Genomic DNA, 12,132 nt, shown 5'->3' with positions numbered 1-12,132 from the left:
GGGAGGGGGGGTTGAGAGGGTCGTCAGCAGTGGGGGGTGGTCAATGTTGGTGGTGGTGGTGGCAGGGGGTGTCGGCAATGGCGGGTGGGGTCAGCAGTGCCGGGAGGGGCTAAAATGTGCCCCCTCACCTCGGGCTATGGACCCCCCTCCCGCCAACGTCTGGCTACGCCACTGCTTTACCCTACGATCAGAGATAATAACGTGCTTAAATTTGCATCCTATTATGCAAATTTAATTCTTCTTTTCATTCAGAAGGAACCATGGACTTTCATTGTGGGTGTACATATAGATTGAGGAGTGAAATATAGCACCCAGGAGACACAGCTGGTTCAACTGTGAGGCATTTGGAGGCCAAGCAGCAAAGTTTCTTGGATGCAAGAACACTCTCTCACTTTGACAGACACCATCTTCAGCAACTCAGGCTGTACTTTTGGTGAGGCCTAAAATATTTAATTGTGAAACCTCGTGAGATGTCCCTGTTGAGATCAATGAAAGTAATTGCTCAGAAGTTAGAGGATTTTCAGCAACAGAAGCTTCCTTTACATGAGTTGATGGTAGAGAGTTACAGTGTTAGAAGAAAAGGTTAAGCTATTTCAAGGCAGTGAAATACTCTGTTGTGATACACAGGAAAACTGAGGCATTGGGCACTGGAAAATTCTGGTAGGTCATGCAATCTTCATTTTTTTGTTACATTTGTACCCTGTGCTTTCCCACTCATGGCAGGCTCAATGCGGCTTACATGGGGCAATGGAGGGTTAAGTGACTTGCCCAGAGTCACAACGAGCTGCCAGTGCCTGAAGTGGGAATCGAACTCAGTTCCCCAGGACCAAAGTCCACCACCCTAACCACTAGGCCACTTCTCCACTGTTGGTACTGTTTGAGATTCTACATGGAATGTTGCTATTCCACTAGCAACATTCCATGTAGAAGTCGGCCCTTGCAGATCACCAATGTGGCCGCGCTAGTGGAATAGCAACATTCCATGTAGAATCTCCAATAGTAGCAACATTCCATGTAGAATCTCCAATAGTATCTATTTTATTTTTGTTACATTTGTACCCTGTGCTTTCCCACTCATGGCAGGCTCAATGCGGCGGGCAATGGAGGGTTAAGTGACTTGCCCAGAGTCACAAGGAGCTGCCTGTGCCTGAAGTGGGAATCAAACTCAGTTCCTCAGGACCAAAGTCCACCACCCTAACCACTAGGCCACTCCTTATATAGCTATTTTCCTTCAGTCATAAATTTCCTCCTCTGCCTACCATTTTTTGCATCTAAGATGTATAAAAGATTTGTGAAAAATGTTCTGAAAATTCCTCAGGAAGCAGATCTGCCCTCTCCAGAGCACACTATTTTAACTCAAATTATTATTATTATTATTATTATTATTAACATTTGTATAGCGCTACCAGACGCACGCAGTGCTGAACACTTGACATAGAGAGACAGTCCCTGCTCTATAGAGTTTACAATCTAAAAAAATTAAGAGGAAAGAGAGTAACATGCAAGGCTGTTTGGAACCGACTGGGTTTTCTTTTTTTAAGGAATTTGGGTCAGACCCTGAGGGAACATCAACTCTATTGATAACTTGTGCACTTGACCCTGACAGAGATTGGTTACTTAAAATGTCCTTGAGGATTAAGGATCCCATGTTTATGAATTGTCAAGTGAGGATATATCCAGATGTTACGAAGGCCACACTGAAGAGACAGAGGCAGTTTTTGTTATTGAGGTCTGGTGTGTTGCAGATGGGAGTTTTATTTTTCTTACATTTTCCTTGTAAATGTTTAATTAAATATCAAGGTATTAGATATATTTTTTGAACCCCAGCCCCTCTCTATGTTCTTGCGTTGCTAGCCATTGAGAAGAAGAGACCTACAGCGAATCTGGAAGTTGTGACTAGTATTCCTGCTTAGTGGAGGAAGCTAGATGAACCTCTGTAGAAGATACACTTTTTCAGTTGGTTCATAGCTCTTCATTCTTTATTTCCTGTGATTCGAGTCTATGGACCCCCTCCTGTTTTACAGACTTGAAGAGATGGTTCAATGATTTGTATTTCCTTGTATAGCTATCTTCCTTCAGTCATAAAGTGGCTTCTCTTTATTGTAACAAGTATTTTGTTTGTGTATAAAATTTGAGAAATTAAAAATGAAAGAGAAAGCATGAGAACTGGGAAAGCCAAATGTACAAGAGGAAAGTGTGCAAGTGGAGGAGTGGCCTAGTGGTTAGGGTGGTGGACTCTGGTGCTGGGGAACTGAGTTCGATTCCCAATTCAGGCACAGGCAGCTCCTTGTGACTCTGGGCAAGTCACTTAACCCTCCATTGCCCCATGTAAGCCGCATTGAGCCTGCCATGAGTGGGAAAGCGCAGGGTACAAATATAACAAAAATAAAATAGATACTATTGGAGATTCTACATGGAATGTTGCTACTGTTGGAGATTCTACATGGAATGTTGCTAGCATGTAGAAGGCTGTGCAGGCTTCTGTTTCTGTGAGTCTGACGTCCTGCACGTACGTGCAGGACGTCAGACTCACAGAAGCAGAAGCCTGCGCGGCCACATTGGTGATCTGCAAGGGCCGACTTCTACATGGAATGTTGCTAGTGGAATAGCAACATTCCATGTAGAATCTCAAATAGTAGCAACAGTGGAGGAGTGGCCTAGTGGTTAGCGTGGTGGACTTTGGTCCTGGGGAACTGGGTTCGATTCCCACTTCAGGCACAGGCAGCTCCTTGTGACTCTGGGCAAGTCACTTAACCCTCCATTGCCCCAGGTACAAATAAGTACCTGTATACAATATGTAAGCCGCATCAAGCCTGCCACGAGTGGGAAAGCGCGGGGTACAAATGTAACAAAAAAAAAAAAAAGAGCTGCAGTCGAGTTAGCCGGAGGGCTGGCAGAAAAGTGAGATATGCAGTACATGTATTTACGAACTTCAAGAAAACATCATGGCTATACACTCATCAATTACTGAGAAATAAAGGCATTGACCATGGGCATGTTCCAACTTCTTGTGCTATAAGCGTTTGAGAAGAATCAGAAAGTACTGGTGGCTGAGCATGATGACTCTCTGATGTATGCCAGATGGGAGAGTTGTAAGGCGAGAGGCCTTCCAAAGGAAAACAGGAACAAAACAATAGCAAAAATGTATAATTTATTCCATAAGGACTCCCATCTATGCCTGCACAGTAAGAACAGTGCTAATTACAAGGACTTTCCTTCTGTACACACAACCCTTCAAATTATGTGACTGGGAATGTTTTGAACAGACAGATCTCTGTGGACAGCAGAAGAAACCTCCCTGAGGTCAAGGGAACTCTGCAAGTAGAAAGAGTCATCAAATTGGTAGTACAGAATGGTAAAAGGGAGCCCTGGTGAAATGTGTGTCCACCGGGGTTGTTTTATGCAAAGAATACGGCTTTACGGTTCATGACAGTATGGTTTCCTCTGTCTGGAATGCTGCTGTTCATCAGACCCATGCTAGGATAAACTCCTCAAAGGCACATTAGAAAAAGACATTTATCATCTTCTCCTGACAGTCTGTCTGTACAAAAATGTCTGGAGATTGTACATGTTTTATCATCTGGTAGTACAATCCTACTGGATGTTTGGACAATGCGAATTGTCATCATCAGGAGAAAAATGACAAATCCTCTTTGAACCTATGGGGTCAATATTCAGCCGGCACTGTGACCATAGTAACTTAAACAGTGATGCCAGAGTATGTTCAGTGCTACTGTCCCCCAAATTCTCTAAAGTTGGGCATCCAAATTTAGGCTTAGGGTGCAAATTTGCACATGCAAGTTACAGAATAAGGTCAGTTGCATGGGTGTTAACTAGCAATAATAGGCAATAAATGACCTTAATAATAAGTACATAATTATTAACATACTAGGAAAGACCTAAGGTCCATCGAGCCCAGCATCCTGTTTCCAATAGTGGCCAATCCAGGTCACAAATATCTGGCAAGATCCCAAAAAAGTACAAAACATTTTATACTGCTTATCCCAGAAATAGTGGATTTTCCCCAAGTTCATTTAATAACGGTCTATGGACTTTTCCTTTAGGAAGCCGTCCAAACCTTTTTTAAACTCCACTAAGCTAACCGCCTTTACCACATTCTCTGGCAACGAATTCCAGAGTTTAATTACACGTTGAGTGAAGACAAATTTTCTCCGATTCGTTTTAAATTTACTACATTGTAGTTTCATCGCATGCCCCCTAGTCCTAGTATTTTTGGAAAGCAGGAACAGACGCTTCACATCTAGCCGTTCAACTCCACTCATTATTTTATAGACCTCTATCATATCTCCCCTCAGCCGCCTTTTCTCCAAGCTGAAGAGCCCTAGCCGCTTTAGCCTTTCCTCATAGGGAAGTCGTCCCATCCCCTTTATCATTTTCGTCACCCTTCTCTGCACCTTTTCTAATTCCACTATATCTTTTTTGAGATGCGGTGACCAGAATTGAACACAATATTCGAGGTGGGGTCGCACCATGGAGCGATACAAAGGCATTATAACATCCTCATTTTTGTTTTCCATTCCTTTCCTAATAATACCTAACATTCTATTTGCTTTCTTAGCCGCAGCAGCACACTGAGCAGAAGGTTTCAACGTATCATCAACGACACCAATGAGCATTCTTAGAAGCTGTATGCACAGGATTTATAGTGCACGACTTCTAGGGGGGTGTGGATATGGGTGGGGCATAGGTAGGTCAGGATAAGTGTGCACGGGTTATGGAATACTGTCACTTATGCACGTGGCGACATCAGTTAGGTGCGCACTTATATCAGCCATTGAGCTGGCATAAGTGCTCACACCTAAGGTTACGTGCATAAATGGATACTTACTCTAGTATTCTAATGGCTATTACACGTGTAATTGGCATTACGGTACTCACACTTGGCGTGTTCTATCAGAGTGTCTAACTTAAGGTCATATGACCCAGGCCCACCTATGGCTACGCCACTGATGCATAGATATTCCTCATACATCATTTAAATTTCCAGAAAATCCCAATATTGCCATTATTACTACTACTACTAATCATTTCTATAGTGCTACTGGACGTACGCAGTGCTGTACACATTATATGCAGGTACTTTCTCTGTCCCTAGAGGGCTCACAATCTAAGTTTTTGTACCTGGGGCAATGGAGGGTTAAGTGACTTGCCCAAGGTTACAAGGAGCTACAGTGGGCATCAAACCCAGGTTACCAGGATCAAGGCCCGCTGCACTAACCATTAGGCCACTCCTCCCTTAAAAAATTAGCACGTGAGCACTTACTGACACCTGGTTTGTAGGCCGTAAGGGCTCACATGCTAATCCCATGCTAATCAGCATGTGGTACTGTAGCTGCGCTAACTGATAAGTGCAGGAATTCCCACTCCTCGCCCCCAAGACATGCCCCCTCCAAGAAAAATTAAAAAACGTTTTGTAGCATGTGGTTAGCTTGTGCAGATTTGGAAGTTACCGCAGCAGGACGCCTGAGCGCATCCTGTGGAAAGCCATTTTAAGCTGCGGTATGCGGACACTAGTGATTACTGCAGCATAGTACAAGGACCTCATAATGAAGTAAGCATCTGAGCACCAGAAGTCCCATGCTGAAAACTGAGAAGGCGAACATTACATTTTTGGAATTAATATTCATAGTATTAAAAAATTTAAATTCAGAAATTATAATTACATTTTAAATAGAGTTCTCTGGGGTTCTGTGTTCATTTTATGGGATACATAGAGGAGCATAATCGAACGGGGAAGACAATCTCAAAGGGCGCCCATCTCTAAGGACGTCCCGGCAAAGGGACGGGGAAACCCTTATTATCAAAACAAGATGGGCGTCCATCTTTCATTTCGATAATACGGTCGGGGATGCCCAAATCTCAACATTTAGGTCGACCTTAGAGATGGTCGACCTAAATGTTGAGATGGTCGACCTTAGAGATGGTCGTCCCCGGTTTTTGGCCATAATGGAAACCGAGGACACCCATCTCAAAAATGACCAATTCCAAGCCCTTGGTCATGGGAGGAGCCAGAATTCGTAGTGCATTGGTCCCACTGACATGCCAGGACACCAACCAGGCACCCTAGGGGGCACTGCAGTGGACTTCACAAATTGCTCCCAGGTGCATAGCTCCCTTACCTTGGGTGCTGAGCCCCCCAAAACCCACTCCCCATAACTGTACACCACTACCATAGCCCTAAGGGGTGAAGGGGGGCACCTACATGTGGGTACAGTGGGTTTCAGGTGGGTTTTGGAGGGCTCCCATTTATCACCACAAGTGTAACAGGTGTGGGGGGGGGGGCTCTGTCTGCCTGACTGAAGTGCATTGCACCCACTAAAACTGCTCCAGGGACCTGCATACTGCTGTCAAGGAGCTGGGTATGACAGTTTAGGCTGGCATAGAGGCTGGCAAAAAAAAAATTTAAGTTTTTTTTTAGAGTGGGAGGGGGTTGGTGACCACTGGGGGAGAAAGGGGAGGTCATCCCCAATTCCCTCCAGTGGTCATCTGGTCAGTTCGGGCACCTTTTCACGGCTTGGTCGTAAGAAAAAATGGACCAAGTAAAGTCAGCCACGTTCTCATCAGGGATGCCCTTCTTTTTTCCATTATCAGCCGAGGACGCCCACCTCCTAATCATGCCCCAGTCCCGCCTTCGCTATGGTGCTGACACGCCCCCGTGAACTTTGGTCGTCCCTGCGATGGGAAGCAGTTGAGGACGCCCAAAATCGGCTTTCGATTATGCCGATTTGGGCGACCCTGAGAGAAGGACGCCCATCTCCCGATTTGTGTCGGAAGATGGGCACCCTTCTCTTTCAAAAATAAGCCTGCTAGTAACATAGTAAATGACGGCAGATAAAGACCTGTACGGTCCATCCAGTCTGCCCAACAAGATACTTTATATGTATTCCCGAGTTTGATTTGTCCTTGCCTTTCTCAGGGCACAGACCGTAGAAGTCTGCCCAGCACTGTTCTTGTACTAAGTTCTGAAGCTAACATCGAAGCCCCTTAAAATTTACACTCCAGCCCATCCCTGTCTGTTCAGTCACAATCGGAGTAGACCGTAGAAGTCTGCCCAGCTCCTGTTTTGTTTCCCAATTACCGGCGTCGCCACCCAATCTGCATTAAGATTCCGCGGAACCATTCCTTCTAAATGTGTTAGTAATGTGGATAGTAATGTGTTTATCAGATTAATAAACTAAACTCATTTTTCATATGCAGTTTTTATCTTTGCATGTAGGGTTTGGCTGCTCTTGGCACCAGAGGCAAGATCAAAGAGCTTATCGTATCTGAATGTCTTGGGATCACTGATATGGGAATGAAGGTAAAGTTATAAAGAAACATTTCCCTCAAAAGCAGGTAAGGTTAAGGAGAATGTGGAGGTAAATCCTTCTTCACTGACTGAACAAGATTTTCGACTAGTGACTTATGTACGTAAAATAAAGGTCAGCACACAAGTTGTAGTTAAACGTTTTCTACTGGCCTAATTTACTACATTGTGGCTCACATTACAGTTCTGTCACCATACATAGATGCCACAAAAATATTAAAAATTCAGAATCTAAGCAGTGGCGTTCCGACCCTAGCTGACACCCGGGGCGGATTGCCGATGTGCCCCCCCCCCCCCCCGGGTGCAGCGCGACCCCCCCACAGCGAAATGACACCTCTCCCCCCCCCCCCCCGGCAAAATGACACCACCCCGGGTGCACGCCGCTGGGGGGGGGTGCTGCGGCGCATGCCTGTTGCCCTGTTTCAGTCCGATTTCGCAATTCGCATGTGTTCACTGCTCCCTCTGAGTCTGCTCAGGAACAGGAAGTAACCTGTTCCGGGGCAGACTCAGAGGGAGCAGTGAACACATGCGAATTGCAAAATCGGACTGAAACAGGGCAACAGGCGCGCACCGCAGCACCCCCCTTGGTACGCCACTGAATCTAAGCCTTCCTGTGTAAAATGTAGTACATCCTCCCATCCCCAATCCTCTGAGTTACACTCAATGTACCTAAAAATAGAGGAGTAGCTTCCATTTCTCTTCTCGCCTTTTTAGCTAGTTTCAGGCGATGATTTCAGTAAATATCTTGGACCTCAATCACAATAAAACAGAAGTTTGGGGGTAGTAAGTAAAGGCCCTCCCTGCTCCCATTATCCAACTATTTGAAGATGCCACAGTTTTTGTTTCTATCCGAAGTAAGTAATTTAGGTTTGTTTTTTGACTCTAATCTGGCCTTTAAGAGTCAGATTAAGGTGTGGCAAAGGCCTCTTTTTATAGGCTGAGAGTTTGAAGGAAAGTTGGTTGGGCCATGACCAAATATGGCCCACAGAATTTTCCAAACACTTGCCATACAGATACTAACTGGCTCTTGGGAAGCTAGTTCTTAGTTGAAATACCTTAAAATGGTGTTTAAATGTTTGTCTTAACAATCTTATCACAAATATAAAACAGAGCCGTAGCCAGACACCCAATTTTGGGTGGGCCTGGGCCCAAGATGGGTGGGCCTTGTCCCACAAGTAATTTGGTCTCTCTCGCGCCTGCATGCCATATGGTCTCTCAAACATCCCCCTCCCCCGCATACCTTTATAAATAGCAGATTTTCACTGGCAACGAGCAGCAACTAATACACAGTGCTCTTGTTGGCCCCCACAGCCTTCCCTCTGATGCAACTTCCTGTTTCTGCATAAGCAGGAATACATCAGAGGGAAGGCTTCAGGGCCGGTGCGAACAGTATGTATCAGTCGCTGCTTGTAGCAGGCAAAGATCTGCTATTTAAAAGGTATGCAGGAGGGACAGTTGGGAGTTTTCGGCTGGTGGGGCTTGGGAACCCCTGCCAGCCATATTAGAGATGTGCTGCTATTGGGTGGGCCTGAACCCAAAGTGGATGGGCCTGAGCCCACCCTGATATAAAATAAAATATTTAACAATATATACTAAGAAATACAAAGTTTCCTGTACTGGTTCCCCATATATTATCTGATTCTAATGATCCATATGCAGTCTCAAGCATCATTTGGAAAGGTGGACAAAAATAAAAAAATATTATTAGGAAACTTGTTTCCAGACCACTGTACACAGGAATGGAGGAGTGGCCTAGGGGTTAGAGCACTGGTCTTACAATTCAGAGGTGGCCGGTTCAAATCCCACTGCTGCTCCTTGTGATCTTGGGCAAGTCACTTAACCCTCCATTGCCTCAGGTACAAACTTAGATTATGAGCCCTCCTGGGACAGAGAAATATCCAGAGTACCTGAATGTAACTCACCTTGAACTACTACTGAAAAAGGTGTGAGCAAAATCCAAATAAATTATTTGAGATTCTATTGCTACTATCTGAGATTTTACATGGAATGTTGCTACTATTTGAGATTCTACATGGAATGTTGCTATTCCACTAGCAACATTCCATGTAGAAGCCTGCCCTTGCATATCAGCAACGCGGCTGCGCAGGCTTCTGTTTCTGTGAGTCTGACATCCTGCACATGCGTGCAGGACGTCAGACTCACAGAAACAGAAGCCTGCGCGGCCGCATTGCTATCTGCAAGGGCAGCCTTCTACATGGAATGTTGCTAGTGGAGGAGTAGCCTAGTGGTAAGAGCACAGGTCTTGCAATCCAGAGGTGGCCGGTTTAAATCCCGCTGCTGCTCCTTGTGATCTTGGGCAAGTCACTTAAGCCTCCATTGCCTTAGGTACAAACATATATTGTGAGCCCTCCTGGGACAGAGAAATATCCAGAGTACCTGAATGTAACTCACCTTGAGCTACTGCTGAAAAAGGTGTGAGCAAAATCTAAATAAATAGGGATCTCTCTTTATGACAGAGAAATACCATAACATGGAGTCGATCAAGGTCTCTGATTCTCTAGAGCAGGGGTTCTCAATCCAGTCCTCAGGACACACCTAGCCAGTCAAGTTTTCAGGATATCCACAATGAATATGCATGAGATAAATTTGAATACAATGGAGGCAGTGCATGTAAACTTATCTCATGCATATTCATTGTGGGTATCCTGAAAACCTGACTGGCTAGGTGCGTCCTGAGGACCGGATTGAGACCTCCTGCTCTAGAGAGCTTGAGTTATTCCCAGTTTGCCTGTGTCAGTATGGTACCCTATGTTCACAGTCAGAGTGTGAATCCCTGACACTATTGACCCAGAAACCTGTTTTTAAAATCCAGATCCTGTGAGCCAAGGCAGAAAAAAAAAAAAAAAGAGCAGGAAACTGGAACAAAGACATTACAAAGGAACAAGTGAAGGGCTGGGAAAAGTATTTCCTGAAATAAAAGCTGCTCGGTGCATCCCTATATTAATCACTCCACCAGAATCCCTTGCAACATGTGTGTTTAAAGCTATTAACCACACAGTATAAGGGAGAAACAGACTGCACACACCACTGAAGCAGGGAAGCACAAGATTTATCGTTATAACAGTACAATTGTCTAGCAAGAGATTATATAGAACAGAATGATGCAGTTAGGAAAAATCTCAGAGCCATTTGTTTGTTTAAGGTGCTGGTCACACTCCTTTCAGTAACTGTTGTAAAATAAGGTCCCTGTTTACTTTGGACATTAGTTCCCGATTCAGTCCTTGAGACCCCCATGTAGGTTTGGTTTTTAAGGAATATTAATGAGATAGATTTGCATACCCCTGATTATTTTGTACATCTTGTTATCCTGAAAACCAAACCTATTTGGGGAGCCCAAAGACTGGATTTGTGAAAATACCAATTTAGGAATTTTTGGCAGTTGGTATAAAGTGAGAAACTCTGAGATGACCTGAACATAAATTCACACTGTTGAGGGGCAAGGTTGTATACATAATAGTGGGAGAATTTTATAGCAATTCTAGCCTTTCAAACATACTCCCTTAATGATACACTGTGTTAAGAAGGAAAACGATAACAATAAAGCAATGTATTCAGATGGTTTATCTATATAACTGAGGCACACATGCTGGTTACACAGCCCATAAGTCTAAATGGTGCCAGAAATTTGCTTCCATTGCTGAAACTATTTCCTGGCTGCATTGAGGTGCCGTTTTACAAAGGCACATAAAGCCCTATGCGTGTCCAGCGTGCACCAAATCAGCATTAGCGCCCGGCTACCACATGCCCCAGGTGGTAATTCTGAATTTGGCGTGTGTCGAAAACACGCAGTAGAAAATATTTTCTTTTTTTTTTTAATTTTTATTATTTTATTTATAAGTTTTAAATAACATTCAAGCATAATACTTGTACAGAAAGGTTACCTGGTTTCGGTTATACTATATATAAAATCAAAGTTTTACATTTAAGAAAAACATAAGAAAAGGAAAATATTTTCATCAGATAATCCTCAAGTCCACAATTTGGTGATTTGAAATGTTACATATATGGATATTTAATTCAAATAACTAAGAAACAAAACAGGAATTTGCAAAATCTGATTCCCAAAAAGGTTCCAGTTTATTTTACACTGAACCAGTGGCATACCAAGGGGGGGCGGTGGGGGCGGTCCGCCCAGGGTGCACGCTGCTGGGGGGGTGCCGCGGCGCGCGCCTGTCGGCTGCGAGTTCAAATCGCTACGCTAAATTCTCTCGTCGCTGCAGCTCCCTCCCTCTGCCCCGGAACAGGGAGGGAGCTGCAGCAAACGAGAGAATTTAGCGTAGCGATTCAAACTCGCAGCCGATAGGTGCGCGCCGCGGCATCCCCCCTAGCGGCGTGCACCCGGGGGGGGGGGGGCGCATCAGCGATCCGCCCAGGGTGTCGTCGAGGCTAGGAACGCCACTGCACTGAACTATTCTCACCCCTCCCAATAAGCTCCTTAGATGTTAAAAGGCGGTGAGTTGTGGTGGATCAAAGAAAACATACTTATTTGTCTGATATTTAACAACACACTTACAGGGATATCTTAGAAAAAATGTCACCCCCCAAATGAAGAACCCTTGGCTTCATCATAAGAAATTGTTGTCTACGCTTCTGAGTGTCTTTAGTCACATCAGGAAAAACTCTGATTTTCAGTCCAAGGAAACCTTTTTCCCTATTCTGAAAGAATAGTCTCATTAACCAATTTTTATCTAGCGTTAATGCCACAGTTGCAAGTAAAGTCGCCGGTGTTACCGTTTCACTGTCAGAAGCTTCTAGGATCTCTGAGACATCAAGTTCTTGAATCT

General features: G+C 44.5%; 1 protein-coding gene across 1 annotated transcript in view; it reads left to right on the top strand.

Moving 5' to 3' along the window:
- Positions 1 to 12,132, top strand: part of FBXL13 (F-box and leucine rich repeat protein 13) — a 189,108-nt gene that overhangs the window by 138,303 nt on the left and 38,673 nt on the right. The window contains exon 18 of the mRNA XM_030216541.1: positions 7,238 to 7,321. Within this exon, the coding sequence (XP_030072401.1) occupies positions 7,238 to 7,321 (84 nt within the window). The remainder of the gene's footprint in view (positions 1 to 7,237; positions 7,322 to 12,132) is intronic.

The sequence above is a fragment of the Microcaecilia unicolor genome, chromosome 10, assembly GCF_901765095.1.
Source record: "Microcaecilia unicolor chromosome 10, aMicUni1.1, whole genome shotgun sequence".
Lineage (NCBI taxonomy): Eukaryota > Metazoa > Chordata > Amphibia > Gymnophiona > Siphonopidae > Microcaecilia > Microcaecilia unicolor.
The sequence above is the reverse complement of the archived record's forward strand: the minus strand, read 5'-3'. Positions and strand labels throughout refer to the sequence as shown.